The sequence below is a fragment of the Cnephaeus nilssonii genome (assembly GCF_951640355.1).
Source record: "Cnephaeus nilssonii genome assembly, chromosome: 9".
NCBI classification, from domain to species: domain Eukaryota; kingdom Metazoa; phylum Chordata; class Mammalia; order Chiroptera; family Vespertilionidae; genus Cnephaeus; species Cnephaeus nilssonii.
In genome coordinates, this window is record NC_137080.1 from 93,456,003 (window position 1) to 93,482,433 (window position 26,431).

A 26,431-nucleotide genomic window follows, 5' to 3' on the forward strand; every position below is an offset into this window, starting at 1 on the left:
CTAAACGGCTCTGTCTGCAGTGAGAGAGACCAATGGCCCCCAAAGGCTCCACCTTGTGTGTTCATCACTGACCAGCGAGGAGCTGCCTCACCATAGGGCCCAGCACAGTGTTTCTGACACAACCAGACCAAACCTTTAAAGCCCTCAATCAAAGCAATGCTTTTAATGCAGGAAATTCTAAGTATCAGAAGAGGACCTTCCTACTGCATCTCTGACCAGCAACTGATGATGCTATTCACCTCTGATGCTGATTGGTTCTCAGTAGTGAGATTACCCAATCAAAGAACAAAGAAATGAGTTCCCTAGTTGGTATTATTGGGGCTGTGGGTGGAGAAGGGTCACAGCCCTCCCTGAGTGGGACTGGCCTGCTCCCTGCCCCTGTCCTCTCTGAGCTCCAGCATGGTGTGTGTGCGGTTCCCCGGAGGCTCCTGGGTGGCCGCTCTGACGGTGATGCTGATGGCACTGAGCCCTCCCCTGGCTCTGACCAGGGACACACCAGGTAAGTGCTCCTTGGGGGTGAGCTGTTGTGGGTAAGGATGAAAGGAAATTAGCTTTGTCACCGTGTCCAGGCCATGTCCCTTAGAAACTGGTGGCATTTCTTCAGTGGCCACCTACCTTTATCACATGAATCCGATTCTTTCCACCACAAAAGGGGCGGGTGCTCGCCACTACGAGATGTGCAAGGGGCTCCATGTATCTCAGCTGTTCTTCTCCCCTCGCCTCCAGTAAACCCTCCCCAGCCTGTGTCCCATTCCATCGGGGTCTTGAGAGGATTGAGAAGTAATGATCTCAGACTAATTCCCACCTAGTGCTCCACTTATTGCATGAGTTATCCCCAAGAGGAACGTTTCTCTGACATTTTATGTGAGCCAAAGGAATTAGAGGGTCCCTCTTTGAGGATCCTGTCTTCTGTCCTCAGCAGAATCTGTGATGCTGGTGCCTCTCCCTACTATGTGAGATGTGGGGCCTCCCCACCATCTCCTTTCCTTTCTCCCTGAACCCCTTAAGAAAGAAAAAATGCAGAGCAATAATTGCTTTTTAAAAAAATACCCCAAGAGCATGGACTCACCTCACATCAGTTCAAGTGGTTAGGGAGCTCTCCCTGAGGAAGTGACATTTGAGACCTGGATGAAAAGAGAAGCCACCGTGTGAAGATCTAGGGGACAAGTGTCCCAGGGAGAGAAACAGGGAGTGGCCACAATGTGAGAACATGCTTGCCATGTTTAAGGGGCAGGAAGAAGGCTAGCTTGGCTGCAGCACAGGAGCAAGTTAGGGAGTGACACTGACATAGGAGAAGACGGGAGACACATCATATTGGGCCCTGATGGGCAGGTAAGAAGTTTGAATTTTATCTGAAGAGACATGTGAACTGCTGGAGGGTTACAAGGAGTGTCCATGTATATTTATTTAAAAACAACAATCCTAGCTATCAGGTGGAGATTGGACTGAAAGGTTCACAAGAAGAGTCGGGGGCCTTGAGGAGTGTGGAAGAGCTCCCAGGTGATGGGCTTAGGCTACAGTTAGTGTGAGTGGCAAAGGCATCGGGAAAGGGGAAGTGAGCTGATCTGGGGTATTTATTTCTACCACTTGTTAGTGAATTAAATGCAGGAAGAGTAAAAATCCCTAAGGATTTTATCTTGAACTTGAGGCCCTGTGCATGAAATTCATGCACGGGTGGGGTCCCTAGGCCTGGCAGGCAATTAGGGCCTATCAGAACTGTCTCGCCTAGTCCCGGTTAGGGCTGGGCCAGCCAGTGCCTGCCAGCTGCAGGCTGCCAGCTGCCAGACAGGGTCTGAGGGCCTGCCAGCTGCCAGCCAGGGCCTGCTGGACTGGGGGAGGGACAGGGGGAGGGACCACAGGAGGTTGGCTGGCCCTGGGATGTTGGCTGTGGGAGTGCACTGACCACCAAGGGGAAGCTCCTAAGTTGAGCACCTGCCCCATGGTGGTCAGTGCGCATCACAGTGACTGGTCGACTGGTCATTGTGGTTGTTCCAGTTGTTGGGTTGTAATTGTCGCTTAGGCTTTTATATCTACACTAATAAAAGAGAAAGATGCAAATTGACCATAACTTTGAGACACCCACCAGCCAATCAGGAGTAAGTATGCAAATTGACCCAACAAAGATGGCAGGTTAATTTGCACACTCAGTCGCAGAGTGGCGGGGGGGGGGGGGAGGGTTGCATCGTCACCATGGCGATGACACAGGCATCCCACACCGCCCCAGCCGCTCCAAGCCACTGGGCAGCATGGGAAGGCGGGACCAGAGCGGAAAGGCGGTGCCGGCAGCCAGGGAAAGGAAGGCCCATTCTGCATGAATCTTTGTGCATCAGGCTTCTAGTATATAGATAATTTTATTAAACTTGATGCTGCTGTTTACTGAGGTAGGAAAGACTGTGTAAGAAGTAGTTTGAAGGGGTTGGTGAGGAATAAAGATTTTCTGTAAGTCTGAAATGATTTCTTGACATTTGTGTGGAGCTGTCAAGTGGTCAGTTTAATACAGGAGCCTGGAGGTCAGGGTTGGCCAGAGCAGGGGGTGTTTGTGTTTGTGTCATTAACACATGTGCTGTGTTAAATTCCAGGGAAGTGGAGGAGATGAGAGAGAGAGAGAGAGAGAGAGAGAGAGAGAGAGAGAGAGAGAAAGAGAGAGAGAGAAAAAGAAGATGTGAAGGGTTGAGCCCAGAGGACCGAGGGCCAATGAGAGCAGAGGAGACTGAGAAGGGGTGCAGTGTGTTGAGGAAAACCGAGAGAAGGTGATGCAGGGCAGTGAGGGGAGTAGATTTTTCCAGAAGGGAGTGGCCAGGTGAGGTGAGAACTGCTAGGATTCAGGGAAGTGAGGACATGCAGAGAAGTGAGCACTGGGTTTGGTGGGCGTGATGTTCACAGTCAGTGGAGTGTACGAGACGGAACCTGATTGGACCGTTTGAAGAGAGGACGGGAGCTGAAGACGTAAGGGATGATCACAGTGACTCTGAGCTGCGACCTCAGGGAGACTGTGCGCTGGGCTCAGGGGGTCAGTGGACCTAAAGCATAAGAACAAAGGAGACTGAAGGGAGCTGGGGGACGCGAGAACCAGAGATGCTCAGTCATCAGCAAGGAACCACTGGGGTGACCTTGAAGGCAGAGGTGACTGGTTATGAAAGCCACCAGTTCCACAGCCACTGCTTATCAGTGACCCAGAGCAAACAGTCACCACCTGGTGATGTGGTGGAGTCATCGACAAGACAAACCTGGTCCCTCCGGCGTGGAGCAGTCACATCGGGCAGTTACTATGCACCAGGCCTCCATGTGAGTGTGTGACTCTCATAACCATCCCGTCTTACCTGCAGCAATTACAGATGTAATGACCATGGACTCTGATTCAGAGAGTTTAAGCCACTGATCCAGAGTCACATGGTTAGTTGTAGACCAGGTGACATAGTGTAGGTCTCATTATCTAGGAAGTTCCTCTCTTCTATGTCAGCATAGTCCTTTCATATTAGGTGCATGTATACCCCGTTACATAGAGATACCAATGTTTCTGTCCTTGTGTTCAAAATGACATTTAGTGATAAAGTTAATTAAAGACAATTGCCAAATGGTGATGAAGACATTATTTGATGTAGAAAGTTAAGGAATAGAAAGATCTTGTGAGCAAGATATTTATTGAGGTCTTGTATGATCAGCACTAAGAAGAATCACTATTTAATTCCACACTTACAATATCCTGTGAGGAATACAGTATCAGTAAATCTATTTTAGAGATAAAGAACAACGCCCAGCCCTAGCTGGTTTGGCTCAGTGGACAGAGCGTCGGCCTTCAGACTGAAGGGTCCCAGTTTCAATTCCGGTAAAGGGCATGTACCTTGGCTGCGGGCACATCCCCAGTAGGGGGTGTGCAGGAGGCAGCTGATCAATGTTTCTCTCTCGACGATGTTTCTAACTCTCTATCCCTCTCCCTTCCTCTCTGTAAAAAAATCAATAAAATATATTAAAAAAAAAAAAAAAGAACAAGGCCCATGGGTGTTATAATCTGACCCAAGTGGAAGAGCTAATGTTCTAATTTAGATTCCTAATTCCAGAGCTGGGCTTTTACCCCCACTGTGAGCAGTGGCTTGGCTGGGTCTGACTTGCTGCTGAAATTTCTGATGCTCCATGTGTCAGCGTGTGTCTCAGGGTTGGGGGCAGCAGGTGCAAGGGCTGCTGGTTCCGATATACAGGAGGAATTTACATCCATTTTGCATTTACAACTTGAAAAGTCCCATATGGGCTCACACTATGATGTGAGCATGTGAGGAACACAGAGAAGTTTAAGTGCACTCCCAGCCTCAGATTCCATCAGCGGGTGGGCTTGTGTTGCCAAAGGAAATACAGGATGCCCGATTTAAGCTGAATTTCAGAGAAACAGCAATTACTTAACTGAAATCCAAATGTGCTGGGAATGGTGTATTTGTATTTGCTTTATCTGGCGGCCTTTCAGTTGGGCCATGAGCCTGGTCTGATAGTGCTAACCACACAGGCTACAGTGAACAGCCACTCACACATGTTTCTTTTCAACCTTCTCACGTGTCAGGGAGGTGCTAGAGAATTTGTGAAAAGTTAGACAGACCCGCTCTGACCAGAGTGCCCTCCCCTCTGCCATCATTTCTACGTGAAGGTCTCCATGTAAAGCTGGGACCTGCTCCTTTTGTAACCTGTCTGTGTGAGGGTGTTATCTTAGCTTCTCCCCTTCTGAGGGACCTGCCCATAGAAATGAGAGTCCACCTCAGGCCAAGGCTGGTAACCTGATGCCTCCTGGTCTTATTGGGAGCAGGAGGCAGTTAGAACGCGAATTAGTTGGGACTTTGAATGGGAATCAAATGGCCGTGGCTATAGCTTCTGCTGTAGACAAGCAGGGGGCCAGTGGCCGGGAGATTATGAAAGAAGACGATGTGGAGGATAAATGATGACTTGGTGATTGGGTAGCAAGGCAAAGAAGTGGGTAGATCTTCATTCTGAAAAAATTTATATTGCTAAAAAAAAAAATTACTCTACACTGGTACTAGATTCCTAAAATATATAAATTCCATATAAACCAAGCCTTTCCACAGATATAGTATTGGCTTAATTTTTATTGTAATTCCCAGCTGCTGCATAATCAACAGTGGCTTTCACCCCAGATTTCTCAGACGGCTAACCACCCCTTTTCCCCCTCCCCACCCCGGGGATATCTGCCACATTTAAAGCCGTGTTTAGTTGTCACACGGGGGGTGGGGTGGGGGCGGTATCTCTGACAACTGCTGGGGATGCCGTGTGCAGCCCACTGTGTACAGAACACCCGCCCACCTACACAGAATCATCTGGTCCAAAGGTCCATAGTGCTGAGGTGGAGGACACTGCTGGACACCGGCTGTTTCTGAAAATTCTAGACTCACCTTTATACACACGCACCTTCCAGTGCAGCTCTTCACGGTTTACTTTAGCTCATTTCACTACCAAATAAAACAAACGGCCAAACACCAGACAGTCTACTCCTGCTTTCCAGGGTGATTCCAGACCTACGGGCCCCGCCAGCCCTTTAAACAAACAAACACCAGACAGTTACAGAAATTCACCACTTTTTTGTTGAATCCATTCAGTCACTTGAAGTTTAAAACCTTCCTTCTTATTTGCCTTTTGTGATGTTTGTCAAAACGTCATGAGTCCTGTCACTGCATCTCAGCTGACTGTCCACGTCTCTCCTTATGAGTCATGCAACACGGGGAGCCCTGCTCTCAGGAAGGGCCTCACATTCCTGCAGGGACTCTCCCCACACCCGCGAGGGGGTCAGAGCTCCATCATCACCTGGCTTCTCCACAGCTGTGCTCTGGGTCTCTGCGCCTCCTGGGTTGGACATGCAGGAAAGAGCTGGCGCCCTATTGGGATTGGGGTGTAACCCCTGAACTCGCCAGTACTCTCCGTTACAGGGAGCAGAAGGCCCCCCTCACTCACCCCCAGGCTCCCAGCACCCCGACTCCTCCAGGCTCTGTCCCCTCCCTCCCACTGTCTGGGCTCAGAGCCGGGTCTCTGGTTCCCAGGAGGCCATGGGTTCCCTCGGGCTTTGCGGGTGGCAGTGCCTTCCCCTGAAATGTGCCTCCCTCCCGACCACACACGCATCCTTAAAGCCACATCCTGTCACTCAGGCCACTGGCCCCGCCCTGATGGAACTGGGGTCCTGCTGTCCCTGCTCCAGACCCCCTTTCCTGACACCTCCCTCCTGTGTGAACGCCTGTGGTTGGCTGTGCCCCCACTTTGTGAATTCTAAGCTCAGGGCGGAGGGCGATGCTCAGTTTCCTGCCTGGGTCCCGGGGCAGCTGGGCCTGGCACGAGGTCCCTGCCTGGTGGTGACAGGAGGAGGGGGTGTGGGAACGGGAAAGGCTGCGGGGGGGGGGGGGGTGTCTAGGAGGAGGCGGTGATGGCACAGGTCCTGGTCCAGCCTGGAGCCCGGAGCCCCGCGGGAAGCCCAGTGGGTCCCCAGGGGCTGAGGGTCCCAGGGGTCTCCCTGCCTGCGGCCTCCCTCCAGCCCCAGAGGAGGGGGGGTCGGGTGGTGGCAGTGGGGGTGCCGGGGTCCCGTGTCCCCACCGCCTGGGCGCCCGCACTGGGCGGAGGCGCCATCTTCTCTCACCAGCGTGACGGGTCCCTCCTGTCCCCGCAGCGCATTTCCTGATTCTGGGGAAGGGCGAGTGTCATTTCTCCAACGGGACGGAGCGGGTGCGGTTCCTGGACAGAGACATCTACAACGGGCAGGAGTACGTGCTCTTCGACAGCGACGTGGGGGAGTTCCGCGCGGTGAGCGAGCTGGGGCGGCCGGACGAGAAGTACTGGAACAGCCTGAAGGACCTCCTGGAGCAGAGGCGGGCCGAGGTGGACACGTACTGCAGACACAACTACAGGGTGTCTGAGGGATACCTGGTGCAGCGGCAAAGTGAGCGCGGGGTGGGGGGGAGTGGAGGCGTGGAGGGCGGGGTGCGCACACAGGGCTGTGAGGAGCACCCTGAGGGGCCTGAGGGCGGCTGTGGGGACCCTGAGGTCCTGTCCTGTGTAGGGCGTTTCCGGGGTGCCCAGCCATGTCCAGTCATGGGAGGGTTTGGGGAGCAGAGGGGAGGTGTGAGGTGTGAGGAGGGAGTCGGTCTGCCTTGGCCAAACTCCCCCCTCACCCCGAGCCCTGGAATAGGGGTGCTTGGTGCCCAAGCCTTTCCCTGGGCAGAGGGTCAGGCTGGGTGTGAGGGGCGGACCTGTGTGTACAGAGGGGGTGATGGGAGCCAGGTTCCACATTGTAATTCTGTTACTTCACACACTGATGTTACATGTATGCAGTGCTGATAGTATTTAAGTAATCGCACACTAACTTTTTAGAGTTGTGACAGTTTACCTCGCATTCTATTTTGTTAATCTTTTTACATTACTGCCAAATCTCAGTTGAAAATTTGTTCTTTATTTCTAATTCATCCTTCTTTGATTTCTAAGGTTCTTGAACATTTTTGACATGTGTGTTGGCTAATGGCTGTTCCTGCTCTAGGAATGGCCTATTGTCCGTCATCCCTGGGGTCCGGGCCTTTTCTCGGTGATTTTCCGGGTTCTCTAGGCAGCCAGAGGGACACTTTGCTGACATGGATTCAGCATTTTCTCCAGCTCCTGGCTCGTGTTTTGATTCTGCTTTATTTCTTCCATGTTAGGAATTTAAACATCTTTAAGGTAATGAAATGCACTCCGAAGTTGCTAGCAATGATTTACCATCAATCTTACATCTACCCTTTCGGCCCCACGCTGTTCCTCCTCCTCCTCCTCCTCCTCCTCCCCTCCTCCTCTCCTCCTCCTCCTCCTCCTCCTTCTCCTTCTCCTCCTCCTTCTCCTCCTCCTCCTCCCCTCCTCCTTCTCCCCTCCTCCTCCTCCTCCTCCTCCTCCTCCTCCTCCTCCCCTCCTCCTTCTCTCCTCCTCCTCCTCCTCCTCCTCCTCCTCCTCCTCCTCCTCCTCCCCTCCTCCTCCTTCTCCTTCTCCTCCTCTCCTCCTCCTTCTCCTTCTCCTCCTCCTTCTCTTCCTCCTCCTCCTCCTCCAAATCTGTATTTATTAAGCATGGCCTCAGGCAGGAAGTACATACATTATTGAGTCCCAGCCCCTGCCCTGAGCTCAGATGTCAGATTGAAAAGAGGGACAATTATAAAATGACAGGAATCCCAATAACAGACCGGCTTCTGTGAGAAGGAGCAGGTGGCTCAGTGAGCGTCACTATAAGTGGTATAATGGGGGCTACCCTGCTCCTCTCTCTCCCTCAGGACTCAGCCCCGGAGCTGGGGAATCCCCCTCTTCCTGCTTCCAGGGGAACTATCTCTGTGTTCCAGGTGTGATCACATTCCCAGGACTTCACACCCTGAGTCCCATCCTCCCCAAGCTGTTCCCCAGCTTCTCCCTCTGCTTTCCTTATATTCTCTCTCCTGCCTATATAATAAAAGGCTAATGTGCAAATCAACCAAACGGCAGAACAACCACTCTTTATGGTGTGCACTGACCACCAGAGGGCAGACGATAACAGGAGTTGCCCACTGGTGTTCTGTGCACCAGAAGCTAGGCTCATGGCTGGTGAGTGCAGCAGCGGTGACGGTAGCCTTTCCTTATCCAAAGCAGCGCTAACAATATCGGACTGACAGCTTAGGCCCGCTCCACATCCCGTGAGGGCGCCGGGACTGTGAGAGGGCACAGGGGGGCTGAGGGACCCCCCTGAGTGCATGACTTTCATGCACCGGGCCTCTACTATATAATAAACAGGGACATATAGTGATGGCTCCGTTCTGGCCACTGTTGTGCATATTTCAGGCCCATTGATCCTCATGTGTCCCTAAGCGGTGAGTTAGTATTATCACCCCCTTGTAGGGGAGAAGCTGAGCAGAAAGGATCTCCCAGGATCACCAGGAAGAGGCAGAGCCCGGATGTGACCAGGCAGCCCTGCTCCAGAATCACACTTTAACGCACACACTCTGTGCCTTGCACAGATCTGTAAACACTTCCATTCAACAATGAGGAACTGTTTCAAGTGAAAAATCCCCAAAGTTTCCTCAGCGTCTCTCCAATCCAGTGGCCCGGGCTAGAGGTGGAGATTCAAGGCCCATGGCACTACCTCCTGCGGGGCCACAGGGCGGTTGGAGGGGGGCCTGCCCGGGCCTGGAGCTGGGGCTGGAGACGAGGCCGAAAGGGAGCAGCCAGGGGCTGCCTGTCTGCTCACGTCTCCCTCCGCCTTCTCTGTCCCAGCTGCGCCCACAGTGACCGTGTTCCCTGCCAAGACCCAGCGCCTGCAGCACCACAACCTCCTGGTCTGCTCCGCGAACGGCTTCTACCCGGGCCTCATCGAGGTCCGCTGGCTGCGGGACGGCCGAGAAGAGCAGGCCGGGGTGGTGTCCACGGGACTGATCCGGAACGGGGACTGGACCTTCCAGATGCTGGTGATGCTGGAAACAGTGCCCCGGAGCGGGGAGGTCTACACCTGCCAAGTGCAGCACCCCAGCAGCTCCAGCCCCGTCACCGTGGAATGGAGTGAGACGCCTTCTGACCTCCCCTCCACAGGGGCATCTGCTTGTCCCTGAGGGCCAGGGTCCCTCTCCCCACACCCCGTTTTCCTTTGCTGGGGTCTCTCCCTCAGCACAGGCCACAGGGCAGCCCTGAGATCGCTCCTGTGGACCCCATAGCCCAGGGGGCGCCATTCCTGCCCTGCTGTCAGTCTCCCACCCTCTCCCTCATGTGCCCCTGGGCCCTGGCCCCGTCCCCTGTGGGCTGGGCGGTGCTTCTGCCTGCGCTGAGCTGCCCACTGTGACCCGGGAGGAGGCGCCTCCTCCACAGCGTGGGGACCCTCCTGTCGCGGGAGAGCCCCGTCTGCTCTGTGTCTGCGGCTCTGTCACCCGGGCCACGTACCGAGGGTCCCCGCGCCCCGGGCTCCGCAGCCCTCAGAGGCCGAAGCGGTGGCCTTGGGTCGGGAGTGAGGGCCCCTGAGGCCAGTGCCTGGGCCTCTACCTGCTCAGTGAGGCCTCAGTCTCTTTCCCGGAAATGGCTATCCTTCTGCTTCCTCTAGGGCACCCCCCCCCCCCCAGCCCCCTAGCTCTTCATCCCAGGGTCTCCACTAGAGAAGGTGCTTCGGGCTGAACCCACTGACACAGCCTCTCCTCCAGGGGCCCAGTCCGGATCCGCACAGAGCAAGGTGCTGAGTGGAGCCGGGGGCTTCGTGCTGGGGCTGCTCTTCCTCGGGGCGGGGCTGCTGGTCTCCTTCAGGGCGCGGAAAGGTGAGGAGCCCGCGGGCAGCGAGGCCGGAGACGGTGGGGACGGGGCTTTGCTGGGTGAGCTCTGGGGTGGCAGCGCCGCGGAGGCCTCTCTCTCCCTGTGGGTCTCCCGTGTCCTGGAAACGCAGAATCACCAGCTCCCGGTTCTTAGGCGGAGACATGAGGAGCCATGGCTGTGGGTTAGAGACGGGTTAACACGCACGGGATTTGGGTGCAGATCCTGGGCACATGGAGGAGCAGGCCCTGCGGTCACTGATGACACTGGATGTGACGGCTTCGGGGCCACTGCTCTCAGCTCTGCTCTTCTCTGCTCTGTGTCAGCGGGTGGGGTGCTGCTAGAGAAGCTCAGGTGGCCTGGGCGGGGACCCCGTGTTTGGGTCACACTTACCTTCCTGTCTTTAAGTGGCATCTTCCTTCTCTTCCCAGGACACTCTGGACTCCAGCCCACAGGTAAAGCCCTTTAATCCTCTCTTAGGGGCGCATTGGGTTTCCCTAGAACAGAAGGTGCAGGGGAGGAGCCAGGGGACAGAGGGGGAGCCTGGGGTGGCTCTGGCCCCGCCCACAGGGCAGCGCCTCCTCCCGCTGGGGAGAGGCAGCTCTAAAGCAGCTCTGCCTCCTGTGGCCTCAAAGCCTTTCTTCTCACGTGGGAGCCACAGCAGGAGGCTGGGAGGGCAGCGCCCCTGCTGGCCGGGCCCGGGAACTGCACTGTCCTCTGTCTGCAGGGCTCCTGAGCTGAGGCGGCCATGGGGACACGGGCAGGAAAGACCCTTCTGTCCGGCCCCTTCGCAGCCTGAAGAGGTTTCCTGCTGGGCTGTCACTCCACAAGGAGAGCCGCCTCGGCTCTTGGGGGTCCTGGCTCCTGACCCCCAGCAGCTCCTCCCTGCTGGTTCCTCCCCGCCCTAGACCTGGAGGCCCCAGTGTTGGCCACAGAGCCTTAGTTCCATCCCTCCCTGTCCCTTTGTGTTCAACCCTCACTGTCTGCTGTTCACCTTAGCTCACCTCTGCCCACATCTATACTAATAAAAGGGTGATATGCTAATTAGACTGAGTGTCCAGACATCTTCTGAACGTCCAACTTCCTTCTGGACAAAGCCATGGCAGTGGAACCCGAGGCAGAGGCAGTTAGGGGTGATCAGGCTGACAGGGGAGGCAGTTGATGGCCATCAGGCTTGCAGGGGTGGGCAGTTGGGGGCCATCAGGCTGGCCTGAAGGGAAATTGGCAGCAATCAGGAAGGGGAGAGGTTAGGTGGCAATCAGGAGGCAGCAAGGAGGCAGCAAGCATTTAGGAACCAGCAGTTCCAGATTGCGAGAGGGATGTCTGACTGCCAGCTTAGACCCCATCTCTGTGGATTCCCGATTGGAGAGGGTGCAGGCCGGACTGCGGACACCCCTTCCCCTGTGCACAAATTTTGTGCACCAGGACTCTAGTCTATATATATAAAAGCCTAAGTGACCATTACCCCTGAATGACTGGAATGACGGGCCAACCGGTCATTATGAAACACACTGAACACCAGGCAGCAGACACTCAATGCTGGAGCTGCCCCCTGGTGGTCAGTGTGCTCCCACAGCGGGAGTGCTGCTCAGCTGACAGACCAGGCCCAGCAGCCCACCAGCCTGTCAATAGCCACTCACTCCCTCAGTCGTCCTACACGTCCAATCTCCAAAAATGGGCCAGGCACCAACAGACCAGTGCTGCTGGCGTGATTCCGACAGCGTCTCCGGCCTCCTGGATGTCCCCACAGCACCACCAGCCTCAGGCACAGTGGCTTCTTCCCCATCCTAGATGCTCCACAAGGAAGAAAGAATATAAATCGACTCCCAGTTAGCTTCCAAAAACTGGCGTGAATGTCAGTGGGATGGATCCGAATCCCGGGCAGCAAGGGCATTCCACCACCCGCTCAGAGGGCCAATCCCATCCAAGCCCCCCTCCACCCACCTCGTGACCCCACCCATGCACCAATCCATGCTCGGATGTCTAGTTTCTTTGTAAAGTTTTCGTCAATTAAATATAGAGTGAAGATAATCTGCCTCACACGGCTTCAAAAACAGGAAGTAAAAAGAAAAGGTTTTCTTCGTCCCTTCCTGCTTTTCATGAGTTTTCCATCCTGTAATTGGCCTGGTTCCTGAGCCAGGAGACAGCCTGCAATGAACCTGAACACAGTGGTCTCCTACGTCGGTGTTTCTCAAAGACAAGCACACAGGTTTCCTTGCCCATGGGATGCAGAGAGGGGACAGCAAGTATAAGAAATGCAGGCTAACCCAGCTGGTGTGGCTCAGTGGTTGAGTGTCAACCTATGGACCAGGAGTTCACCATTCAATTCCAGGTCAGGGCATATGCCCAGGTTTCAGGCTTGATCCCCAGTGGGAGGCGTGGAGAAAGCAGCTGATCAATGATTCTCTCTCATCATTGATGTTTCAATCTCTCTCTCTCCCACTCACTTCCTCTCAGAAATCAATAAAAAAATATTTCTTTTTAAAAAAAGAAAAGAAAAGCAGGCCACTTTTCAGGATCTGATGTCTTCACTGTTTCTATAATCATGTTTTTTTCATTATTTTTCTCTAATTTTTTAAAAGAAGGTACTAAACCCGGTACCTCTTGAAGTCCCCTTTTACGGTGTTAGTCTATTGATGGCTTTTGTACCTCAGTCTCTTTGTGTCTCAGATAAAACGCTCGTTGTGCCACCTCTGCCTTGAGGTGCACCTTCCCCATGAGTCGGTCCCCGAGGCCATCAGGACAGAGCTGCAACTCTAGTGGGAAAGGTGCGAGTCTGAGGCCTCCAGCTTGTGTGGCAAACTCCCTGTCTGTCACAGGAAACCCTGTGTGGCCTTCTCTGAGCATCAACCAGGGCCACTGCTGGGCACCCAAGGGAGCGTGTGGATCCTGCTGTGCCACCAGCATGCAAGCCTCTGAGCTGGAGGGAACGTGAGAAACCCCCTGTGGGGTGGCCTCCCAATGCGTGTGAGCAAGGAGCAGCAGAGTTTTATGCAGCGTTTTGTTTAATAAGACAGAGGAGGAGAGCAGGGCATATAGATAAACCTGTTCATTTCATCCACCTATTTATTTTCCTACCTACCAGTCATCTATCTATAGAAATAGGGGGTGGATTTTTAAGTGGTTGTCTACAGGGCAAAATGAGAGAATAGGTTGAAGGATTCTGTACTTTTCTGAATATATATCTTATTTAATGGTTTAAACTTGAGGAACATTAAATATGTTATGTAATAATTTAAAACAAAAGTTTTAGGAGGCAATACATAAAACAAACAAACAAAAAACTACAGCAATAGAAACAACTGACAAGGAGTAGATGATGGGAAACAGCTAAAAAGTAATCAAGCGTTTCTAGTCCAAGACGACAGTGAAGGAAAGCCCTGAGCTCTCCTCCTCCCATTTCACATTAAATTTACACCTGAAGACACAGCAACTCCCCTGGAGAGGAAATGAGGGCTGACTGAACAACTTCTGCACCACTAACAGGAGAGAAATCCCATAGAAACACGTGGTAGGGAGAGAGACATGGCACATGGAGACCCCACCCAGCACTGACCTGCAGTAAGCAGGGATCCCTGAGGGCGTATGTGCAGACTCGCCCCCTCTGGGTTAAGTGAAAAACAGTGGCTGAAAGGGCCCCTAGACTATTAGGAGGGAAATCCATTTACTAACGGAGAACATCTGCCAAGTGGGAGGCGAACTGCAGGAACCCTCCCTGGTGTCAGGGGCCCTGTAGAGAGCCAGTCACTCATTGACACTCTCCCTCCCCCTTGATCTCCTGGGCAGGACATACTTCAGGTGCTTCAGCCAGCCAGCCTTGGTGGTCAGGGTGCACACCAGGCCCAGGCTCAGGCCTAAGGCCCCAGGCTCCAGGACCAACCAGCTCTGTGGCTTGTCCCCAGGACATCCATAGCCAATCCCACTCCAGCTCCGGCTCAGAGTCCCTTACCCCCAGGGCACCCGGTGGCCCACTCTCACTAGCTCCAGCTAGCCAGCTAAAGACACCTGGCTCACACAGTCTACAGAGGAGAAGCTCCTAAACAAGTCTGTCCTTCAAGACTGGGAGAGGTCGCTGTTTCACTTAATTCATAGAAACAAACACAGAAAGACAGACACAGGAGGAGACAGAGAAATGTATTCCAAATAAAGGATAAGGAAACATAAATAAATAAGAACTAAATGAAACAGAGATAAACAATTTACCAGATAGAGTTAAAAGTAAACACTGGTTATAAGTATGCTCAGTGAACTCGGGAGAGGAATAGATGAACTCAGTGAAAACTTCAACAGAGACATAGAAAAATACTTAAAACAACCAATCAGAACTGAGGAATATGATAATTGAAATGAAAACAATAATACCCTGGAGGAAATCAACATCAGATTAGTTGAAGCAGAAGAATGAGCCAACAAACTGAAAGACAAGGTAGTGCAAGTCAATCACAACAGCAAAAAGAAAAAATAATGTTTCCAAAAGTGAGGATAGTTTAAGGGACCTATGGGACAACATCAAGTGTGCCAACATTTGAATCATAGGGGTCCCAGAAGGAGAAGAGAGAGAAAGGGATGTAAAACCTACTTAAAGGGATAATGACTGAAAACTTCCCCAACCTGGTGAGGAAAACAGACATCCAAATCCAGAAAGCATAGAAAGTTCCAGACAAAATGAACCCAAAGAGGCCCATGTCAAGACACATCATATTTAAAATGCCTAAAGTTAAAGAATCTTAATGGCAGCAAGAGAAAAAGCAGTTAACTATGTACAAGGGATCCTTCATAAGACCATCAGCTGACTTTTCAGCAGATACTTTTCAGGCCAGAAGGGAATGGCACAACATATTCAAAGTGATGAAAGGCAGAAACCTACCACCTACAACCTAGGATATCCAGAAAAGTTAGAGCACTCAGAATTAAATGAGTGAAAAGAGTTTCCCAGAGGAGCAAACGCTAAAGGAGTTCATCACCAGTAAACAAGCGTTAAAAGAAATGTTAAAGGACCTTCTTTAAAGGGAAAATACCAAAACTATAAATAAGAAAATATTGGAAAGAAAAAATTTCCACTGATAAAGGCAAACAGTTGTAAGTGTAGCAGATCAATCAGTTATAGAGATAGAAGGAAGATTAAAATACAAAAGTGGTAAAAGCATGTGCAACACAGTAATACATTAAGGGATACACACACAAAAGAAGATGTAAAATATGATGTCAAAAATATAAACATGTGGGTGAGTAAAAATGTAGTTTTAGAATGCATTTCAACTTAAGAAAGAATCAACTTCAAAATCATTGCTATAAACATAGCTTGTTATATATGAATCTTATGGCAATCAAAACCAAAAATCTATAATAGTTACAGTTTAAAATAAAGAAAGAGAACCCAAACAAAACACTAAGAAAGTCATCAATACACATGAAAAGAGAGCAAGAGCCATAGCCAGTTTGGCTCAGCAGATAGAGCATCGGACTGAAGAGTCCAGGGTTCGATCCCAGTCAAGAGCACAGACCTCAGTTGCAGGCTCCTTCCTAGCCCAGACCCTGGTTGGGCTACTGCAGGAGGCAACCAATCGATACGTTTCTCTCACATCAATATTTCTCTCTGTCTTTCCCTCTCTCTGAAAATCACTGGAAAAATATCCTGGAGTCTGAATTTTAAAAAAGAAAGAAAAGAGAGCAAGAGAAGAAGAAAGAAACAGCAAAGAACTAAAAAAGCAACCAGAAAACAATTAATAAAATGGCAATAAGTATATATCTACCAATAGCAACTTTAAATGTAAATGAACTATATATTCCAATCAAAAGACAAGGTGACTGGATGGATTAAAAAACAAAACCTGTGCATATGGCTATAAGACACTCACTTCAGTTCAAAAGAACATGCAGACAGAAAGTGAAGAGATGGAAAAAGTTATTTCATGCAAATAAAAATGAAACGAAAGCTGCAGTAGCAATAGTTATGTCAGACAAAATAGACTTTAAAACAAAGACTATAACAAGAGACAAAGAAAGGCTTTACATAATGATAAATAGAACAATCTAACAAAAGAACATAACACATGTAAACATCTATGCACTAAACATTAAGAGCACTGAAATATTTAAAGCAAATATTAATAATATAAAGCAAGAGTTGACTGTAACACAATAATAGCAGGGAACTTTAACACCCCATTTACATCAATGGATAAATGATTCAGATGAAAAATCAATAAGGAAACAATGGTGTTAAATGACACACTAGAATAGATACATGTAACAGATACAGAACACTCCAGTTGGAATCAGAAGAATATACATTATTTTCAAGTACTCATGGACCATTTTTCCAGGATAGATTACATGCTAGGCCACAAAAAAAGTATCAGTAAACTTTTTAAAAATTGAAATTATATCAAGAATCTTCTCCAAGAAACCTGGGTTCCACAAGATATGTGATCAGTGCTGGGACCCTGCCAGCAGGCGAGGGGATCCCAAGGCAGGTGCTGGGCGTGGAGGCCATGGGGGCATAGGCGACCAAGGAGACAGAACTAAACCTCACTTCACCCTGCTTGGCCCCGGAGGATGGCTGGTTAGCCAGAGACGGGTAAGATTCCTCAGGTAAGGAACAACCTAAGACAGGCACAGTCGCATAGGGGCCATCAGGAGAGAACTTGGGGGTCAACAGAGGTGGGGCACAGACCTTCACCCCCCCCAAGTTTGCAGGGGCCTGAACCCTCACCCCTGCTGAGGGAGATCTCCTGCCCCCATGGCTGCTTAACTTCCCATGCCCAGCTCAGATTGGGACCCAGGTAACAGAGACTTGGCCGACAGCAGATGCCCTCTCACTGCAACAAGACTTGATGGAGATGTCTTGCACCCATGATCCGGGGAACTGGGGTCTACGATATCTAAATCCAGCCTAGCACCAGGAATGCTCAGAGCCTACTCAAGAAGGCAAATAATCCTCTCTACTAATATTTACAGGGTAAAACAAGATGGTTGTTAGAGTATTAAATTTGACAGTAAAATAGTAGTCAAGTTTTCAGACTAATTTAAATTGGCCAATCAAAATAAGCACATACTTTAGAAAAATCAATTGTACTGGACAAAAAAGCTGTTCCTAAAGTGTTAACTAAAATTTTTATTGGTAGTTCATCTCATGGTAAAATTGTGTAACATATAATGAACCTAAAGCAGTCACATTTTAGTGCAAAAAAGTAAAATTTAAAAGCTATTAAGATTACAGCATAAAATTTCCAAAAGCCTCCCAATATTTAAACCAAAAAAGGGGGGATAGTAGAAGAATATCATGTAAGGAAAAATATCCTGTAAATAAATTACATATAGAAAATTTTTACTTTAGAAAATTAACATTCATTTGTAATGCTAACAGCAAGACACCCAGGTAAAACATACATGGTGTCAAAACAAGCCAAAGGAAAATCGTTTGGGCAAAAAAATGAAAAAGGATCGCAAGTCAAATTTATAGAAAATATTCCTTTATTAACTTTTGGTCGAGAATATGTTTGTATATTTTCAGAAAACAACTCCAAGATCATGTGGATTCCTGCAACAGAGAGGAATTGACAGGAGTGCTCCAGCCATGAAGACAGAAGAGAAACAGTCCAGAGATGGAAGACGCTGACCATGCCTTGCCATACTAGCAGTCAGCAGATGTGCGTCACTGCAGATTGCCCAGGACCAAACCAGAGAGGGTTGGACCTGCATTACCACCATTTGTTCACCATCCAGAACTGAAATATCATTGCTGTTATGTACACATAAACAACTGTTGGACATAGAAATCGGGACTCAAAAGAACTGTTGGCCCAGAAAGAGACTCACTATAGACTGATTCATTTGCCTCTCAGCATAACCATTATTGCTTGTCTCATTTTCGGTTCCTATAAGTGTATTCCTAGTATCACATGAGCTCACTCATCTAGGGGAAATGATGAACAACATAGACTGAAGAACAAGAACAGCATTGATCAGACTGTCAGACCTCAGAGGGAAGGTAGGGGAGGGTGGGGACAAGGGAGATAGATCAACCAAAGGACTTGTGTGCTTGCATATGAGCCTAACCAGTGATCACGGACAACAGGGGGATGGGGGCATGCATGTGTGTGTGTGGGATGGGGGGTTGGGTTGAGAATGGGGGGGGGGGTTGATGACAAATATGTGATACCTTAATCAATAAAATAATTTTTAAAAAAAGAATCTTCTCCAATCACAGCAGTATGAAACTAGAAATAAATCATAAGAAGAAAATTGGGGGAAAAACACACGTGGAGACTAAACAACATGGTACTAAACAATTAATAGGTTAAAGAAATCAAGGAGTAAATAAAAATATTTCTTGTGACAAATGAAAATGAAAACACAACAATTCCAAATCCTTGGAACACAGCAAAAGCAGTTCTAAGGGGGAAATTCAAAGCAATAGGCCCACATCAACAAACAAGAAAATAGTCAAATAAGCAATCTAAACTTATACCTAAAGTACCTGGAAAAAGAAGAACAAACAAAGCCCAAAGTGAGTACAAGGAACAAAATAATAAAGATCAGAGCAGAAATAAATAAAATACAGACTAAAAAGATAATGGAAAATATCAATGAAACTAGGACTGGTTCTTTGAAATGATAAACAAAATAGATAAAACTTTAGCCAGTCTTGTTAAGAAAAAAAAAAAGAGGAGACCTAAATAAATAAAATCAGAAACAAAATGGGTAAAGTGACAAGCAACAACACAGAAATACGAAAGATTATAAGAAAATACTATGAACAATTATATGACAACAATTGGACAACCTAGGAGAAATGAATAAATTCTTAAAACCATGTAATCTTCCAAGAGTGAGTCAGGAAGAAACATAAAATTTGGACAGACTGATCACTAGAGTCAAAATTGAAGCAGAAAATAAAAATTCCCAACCAACGAAAATCTAGGGTCAGATGGCTTCACAGCTCAATTCTATCAAGCAGAATTGATATTTATCATTCTCAAACTATTCCCAAAGATTGAAGAGGAGGGAAAGCGTCTAAACTTATTTTATGAGGACAGCATTACCCTCAGATCAAACCAGACAAAGACCCTGCCAAAGAAAAAGGAGGAAGAGGTGGTAGTGTTAGAGGTGGAGGAGGAAGAGAAGAAAAAGATGAAGATGAAGAAGGAGGAGGAGGGAGAGAAGGAGGAAGAGAAGGAGAAAAAGAAGTAGAAAATGACTGGCCCATATCCCAGAGAACATAGATGCAAAAACCCCTAACAAAATATTAAGAAACTGAATTCAGCAATACATTAAAAATATCATACAGCATGATCAATGGGATTTTTTTCCTGGAATGCAAGAATGGTTCAGTATCTATGGAAGCCCCTTTCACGTCCCACATGATTCAGGGTTCCCGTTCAGGGTTCGGGTTCTAGAGAAGGCCGCACACAAATGAAAAGAGACTTTAGAAAATATTTAATTTAAGAAATGGGGGCCAGGTGGTAGTCCAACTCTAGTCGGAGGACTACTACTCGCTCTGGCTTTTCCATCCCTTTTATTAAGATTAAAATTATAGGATACACCCATATCTCCTAGGCAGGAAACTCCAATAAAAGCCAATCAGTGAATTTAGGACTAACAGGTGGAGGCTTCTTCAACTATCAATACCTAGTAATTAGCACTGACCCTTTAGAGCAATTAAGGTTGACCAGCCCTCCGAATTCCCTGTCCACAGTTCTCTATTCTTAAAACAATGATCGGCTTCTGGCATCTCCCCCATTTCTTTCCTTTAAAAATTCTGTAGATTTAGAAATAAACATATAAAAATAAAATATTTTAGTCCCATCTTCAATGTCCAACAATTCTGAGTCCCCAGTTTCAATGTCAAACAATTCCCCATGTATACATGTCAATAATGATATCTAAATGGTGGACAAAAGGTAGCAATGCAGGTCTGACCCTCTCTCGCTTGATCCTGGGCAATCTGCAACGATGTACAGCTGCTGACTATTAGGATGGCAAGGCATCATCAGCATCTTCCATCTCTGGACTGCTTTTAATCCACATGGCCTTGGTGTTGTTTTCTGAAAATACACAAACATATTCTCGACCAAATGTTAATAAAGGAATCTTTTCTGCAAATTTGACTTGGAATCCTTTCCGTCCTTGCCCAAACAATTTTTTTCTTTGACCTATTTTGACACCATGTGTGTTTTTCATGGGTGTCTTGCTGTTAGCTTTACAAATGAAAATTAGTTTTCAAAGTAAAAAATTTCTAGATGTAATTTACTTTCAGGATAATTTTTTCTTACATAATATTACTCCACTATCCCCCCCACCCCTTTTTTAATTTAATTATTAGAAGGCTTTTGGAAAATTTTTATAATGCAGTCTTAATAACTTTAAATTTTAATATGTATATATATATTTTTGCACAAAAATATGACTGCTTTATGTTCATTGCATGTCAAGCAATTTTACCATGAGATGAACTACCAAAAAAATTTTTAGTTAATACTTTAGAAACAATTTTTTGTACAATTAGACCTTCCTAAATATTTACTTATTTCAATTAGCCAATTAAATTAATCTGAAAACTTGATTACTATTATACTGTCAAATTTAATGCTCTAATAAAAATCTTAGTTTATCCTGTAAATATTAGTAGAAAGGATTGTTTGCATTCTTAAGTAGGCCCTGAGCATTCCCAATGCTAGGCTGGATTTAAATATAGGGCAGCTGCTGTTGGTCAAGTCTCTGTCTGTTACCTGGATCCCAATCTGAGTTGGGCCAAGCCTCTGTCTGTTACCTGGGTCCCGATCTGAGCTGGGCGTGGAAAGCAAAGTAGCCATGGGACAGGAGACCTCCCTCAGAAGGGGCTAGGATTCAGGCCCCTGCAAGTATGGGGGTGAGGGTCTATGCCCCACCTCTGTTGACCCCCAAGTTCTGCGACTGTGCCTGTCTTAGGTTGTTCCTTCCTTGAGGAATCTTACTTGTCTCTGGCTAACCAGCCATCCTCCGGGGCCAAACAGGGTAATGTGAGGTTTATTTCTGTCTCCTTGGTAGTCTATGCCCCCGTGGCCTCCACGTCCAGAACCTGCCTTGGGATCCCACCTTGGCCACCTTTGGGGCCCCGGCACTGATCACAGATCTTAGGGAACCCAGGTTTCTTCTCCAGAGAGAGCCCAGCTCATACCATTGGGCGAGAGACAGATCCATGGTACCAGCCACTACCAGGCTTCAACCTAAAGCTCAGGCAACAGCTGTGGGAAATTGGATTGTAAGAAAAGGGTCCCTCTTGACAAAAAGGGCAAGAGGGGCCAACATAGAATGCCCAAGTGCCTTCCCAAGGGGCCTTCAACACAGTGGAAGGGATTAAATCCTTTCATGTCCTTTTTATATTATTGCCAATCAAAAGATTAGTTTGTAAGTTTGTTTGGAATAATTGTACAATATGCTGTTATAAAATATTAAAAATTATAATGACATTGTAGAATAATATCATGTAAGGATATTCCTTGCTCTAAGCCATGACAATTCAATTTCAAACTGGCTGTCAATTTCTTTTTATATATACAAGGTCTAGTTACATTTTCTACATCTCTCCCAGAAGCAAGTAATGATAGTTCCCTACTTCCTTGGTATCCATGGAAGCCAGAAACCTCTCTTTAATTTTACACACAAAGGAGCAGTGATTTGATTTTATGTTATACAAAAGGAAAACTGGGTGGCGACACCTGTATAATTATACTTCCTTGCCCCACCCATGTTCCTCCTGGATGAACCAAGGTGTTTGGTATTATTATTTTTTATTTATTTTTTAAATAAATCTTTATTGTTCAGATTACAATTGTTTCTCCTTTTTTCCCCCCATATCTCCCCACCACCCGGTTCCCACTCCCCCTCTGCACTTACCTCCCCCCCACACTGTCCTTATCAATAGGTGTATGATTTTTGTCCAGTCTCTTCTCGTACTCCCCACACAGACACCCCTTTCCCCCTGAGAATTATCAATCCACTCCCATTTTATGCCTCTGATTCTATTATGTTCACCAGTTTATTCTGTTCCTCAGATTTTTAATTCTCTTGACTTTTAGATTCACTTGTTGATAGATATGTATTTGTTGTTCATAATTTTTATCTTTCTTCTTCTTTTTCCTCTTTTTAAAGAATACCTTTCAGCATTTCATATAATACTGGTTTGGTGGTGGTGAACTCCTTTAGCTTTTTCTTATCTGTGAAGCTCTTTTTCTGCCCTTCAATTCTGAATGATATCTTTGCTGGGTAGAGTAGTCTTGGTTGTAGGTTCCTGCTATTCATCACTTTGAATATTTCTTGCCACTCCCATCTGGCCTGCATAGTTTCTGTTGAGAAATTAGCTAATAATCATATGGGTGCTCCCTTGTAGGTAACTAACTGTTTTTCTCTTGCTGCTTGTAAGAGTCTCTCTTTGTCTTTTGCCCTTGGCATTTTAATTATGATGTGTCTTGGTGTGGTCCTCTTTGGATTCCTCTTGTTTGGGGTTCTGTGTGCTTCCTGAACTTGTAAGTCTATTTCTTTCACCAGGTGGGGGAAGTTTTCATTCATTATTTCTTCAAATAGGTTTTCAGCATCTTGCTCTCTCTCTTCTTCTGGCACCCCCATAATTCTGATGTTGGTTCGCTTGAAGTTGTCCCAGAGGCTTCCTACACTATCTTCAACTTTCTGAATTCTCTTCTCTTCTTGCTTCTCTGGAGGAGTGTCCTTGGCCTCTTTGTATTCCAAATCTTTGAGTTGATTCTTGCGATCCTCTAGTCTGCTGTTGGGTCTCTGTATAATATTTTTATTTCAGTCAGTGTATGTTTAATTTCTAGTTGGTCCTTTTTTATATCCTCAAGGGTCTCATTAAATTTATCAGCCTTTTCCATGAAATTCTTGAAAAACCTTATAACCGTGGTTTTGAACTCTATGTCCAGTCGCTTGTTCTCCTCCATTTCTTTGGTTTGTGATCTGTTTCCTTGCCTCCTCATTTTTGCTGCTTCCCTGAGTTGGTAGGGTAGCTTTGTGTACTAGGTGTCCTATTGGTTCAATGGGTCAACCTCCCAGTTACCTGAGGTGGACACTCTTGGTGTACCCTTGTGTACTGTGTGTCCCCCAGCAGGAGCTACAGCAAGGACTAGTTTTCTCCTCTTTGCTTGGGCGGTTTTGGAGCAGTCTGACTGTAGCTGCAGTTTATTTGGTTAAGCTGCCACAGAACAGGCCATTTATATGCAAAAGCCCCTGTGTGGAGCCTGGGTGGGTTTGTAGAATGTGTGGGGCGGGGTCTCAGGGCGGGGCGGGGTCTCAGGGTGTCTCTAGGCTAGGGCATGGCAAACGGCGATGGCTGACGTCAGCAGTCTCTGCCTTTCCGCGTTTCCAAGTCCCCGCGTCCCACACTTCAGCGCAGTAAACAATGATTGCTGGGCGCACCTCTGCAAAAAAGTCACTCTCACTTTCTGACCGATGGCCGAGAGTCCAGCTTCTCCCATTAGGTGTCTGGGTCCCCTGCGTGTCCCTAAAAACTGGATTTCAGAGTGATCTGGAGCTTGTCTCCCTGCGGGTTGAAGAAAAGCCGCGCGCCCAGTCGCCCACCTCCAGCCCGATTCGCGCCTCCGTACCTCACTCAGCTTTTCAGCGTTTGTACTCCTTTCTCTCCTTAGTTGTAAATCTACTACTCAGCCAGCTTTCCCGTGGTTCTGGGTGGTAGACATTTTGTCTTTTAGTTGTATTTTTGAAATTGTTGTGCGAGGCAGCAGATTAGTTGTTTAACTTTGCTGCCATCTTCGTGTTTGGTATTATTGATGACTACATTAGGCGGGGATCAGCCCACATAAGGGTTCTTGCCCATAAAGGGTCAGGAATATAAGTCAAAAATACTTCCCCATTTTCCCCAGGTAATATTACCCTACAGCTGATTACTACTAGCATGGCAAGAAAGACATTCTCAGGCGTCTGTACCATCCTTTTTACTATGCCCCAGCTGGTCTCCAGGCTGTTTGTTGTCCGGCTCATCCTCCTCCTGCTCCTCATCTTCAGTGGATTTCTTGGAGTTGCTGCTCTCTGTAGCTAAGGTAGTTGATTGTCTCTAGCTGCATGGTGTAGCTCCAGGCACAAGGTCCTCATTAGTCTGACTGGTTTTTCAGCCCCGTTATCAATAGGGGAAATCTGCCCTGTAATGCCCACAGTGGATTTCCTCATCCGAGCAACTCCAGGAAGCGCAGGCCTGGATCTTAGCAGCACTATAGTGGTCACTTTGACCCCTGATATTGCTCGGCAAGCTATTTCTACAGGAATTTGGGGACCTGTGCCACTGGGAACTTTAGGATTAATTTTAGGGAGGAGTAGGAACACTCTAAAAGGATTAACTGTTCTACCTGGAGTCATTGATTCAGATTACAAAGGAGAAATTAAAGTTATACTAGAATGTAATTGTGTTATGCAAATTACTTCAGGGCAAAGAATTCCTCAGATACTACTTTTACCTATGTTCAGCAAGGTGAGGCAATTAATAGGAAAAGAGGATTGCAAGGATTTGGAAGCTCAGACATCTATTGGATACATGAAATTAGCAAAACCCATCCTATGATTAATTTAAGAATAGAAGGAAAACAATTTAGGGGTCTAGTGGACACTGGAGCGGATATTAGTGTTATCAGTAAAGAATTCTGGCCTCCAAGTTGGTCCATGACAAAAGCTATGGGCTTAGTTAAGGGGGTAGGAGTTCCTGATGACATACAACGTAGTGCTGCAGTGTTAAGATGGCAAGATGAGGAAGGACAGACAGGATGGTTTCAGCCCTATGTTATCTCTGGAATTGCAGTCAACTTATGGGGCTGGGATATTCTGGAAGGATTACAGGCATGTATTATTTCTGGCAAAGGAAAGCAGTTAATCACTCAGATGGGATATCAGACTAGTCAAGGCTTGGGAAAAAATAATCAGGGAATTAAAGAGCCCATCCAAGCCAAAGGAAACCCAGGAAGACGAGGATTAGGATATCAACCTTTTTAGGAATTGTCAATGCTCAGTCTCCTCACCCTCATGCTGATCCTATACAATGGAAAGATGATAAACCTGTATGAGTGGATCAGTGGCCATTAACCAAGGAGAAATTAAGTCATATTAATGTATTAATACAAGAACAAGTAGAAGCTGGCCACATAGAGCCTTCCAATAGTCCTTGGAATACACCTATATTTACAATCCCTAAAAAGGCGACAGGAAAATGGCAATTGTTACATGATCTTAGAGCAGTTAATGCTACTATGCATACCATGGGAGCTTTGCAGCCTGGACTCCCAGCGCCTATATCAATCTGAAATAGCATTTCTAATTGCTTCCTAGTGAGGGGAGGTAGATACACTGGGGCTCTTCCCCTCTAAGCTGTTTACAACGTTTTCTAATTTGAAATATTAATTGGGTCATTAGTTCTACATATGTAACCGCAGTTTACAAATGCCTTTAAATTAGTCTCTTATAGTAGTAGATCTTAAAGATTAAGAAAAATATCTTCTCCTCCAGACGTCCCGCGGTCAGGCGCCAAATGTGAAAGCCCCTTTCACATCCTGCGTGGTTCAGGGTTCCGGTTCAGAGTTCAGGTTCTAGAGAAGGCCGCACACAAATGCAAAGAGACTTTAGAAAATATTTAATTAAAGAAATGAGGGAGAAACCAAGATGGCAGCATAGGTAAACACTTAATCTGCAGCCTCGCACAACAATTTCAAAAATACAACTAAAAGTCAAAACAGACATCATCCAGAACCACAGGAAAGCTGGCTGACTGAAATGCCCACAACTAGAAGGAAAGAGAAAACCACAAGGAAAATCAGAGGAGTCGTAAAAGCCTGAGGTATGGAGACACGAATGGAGACACGGGTACGCGCGTGCGTGCAGGGAGGACGGAGCCAGAGAGGACGGGGTGGCTGAGAGCCTGGCCGGCGCTCTATAGCAGGAAGGAGATAAAAGCTCCAGATTGCGCTGAACCCCAGCTCCGACTGCACTGAACCCCAGTTCCGGGCGAGACCCTGGGGACCCAGGCTCATACTGGGGGAATCTGGGCTGTAAGGCGGAAACTCAGGGGAGCAGCAAAAAGCAGAGCTCCGGAGGCGCGCACGTGAATGCGCGCAGAGGACGGACTGTTGACTGTGCTGCTGAATTGCCTTAGCGGGAAGGAGTCAAAAGCTCCGGACTGCGCTGA

At 47.7% G+C, this 26,431-nt stretch overlaps 1 protein-coding gene across 1 annotated transcript; it reads left to right on the forward strand.

Annotated features, from left to right (window-relative positions):
* The first annotated feature begins 356 nt into the window (after positions 1 to 356).
* LOC307104937 (DLA class II histocompatibility antigen, DR-1 beta chain-like) lies at positions 357 to 11,316 on the forward strand. The gene is made up of 6 exons (XM_079780226.1): positions 357 to 499; positions 6,650 to 6,919; positions 9,238 to 9,519; positions 10,149 to 10,259; positions 10,683 to 10,706; positions 10,979 to 11,316. The coding sequence occupies exons 1-6, from the start codon at positions 400 to 402 to the stop codon at positions 10,990 to 10,992; spliced, it is 801 nt and encodes a 266-aa protein (XP_079636352.1). The 5' UTR covers positions 357 to 399; the 3' UTR covers positions 10,993 to 11,316.
* The last annotated feature ends 15,115 nt before the right edge of the window (positions 11,317 to 26,431 follow it).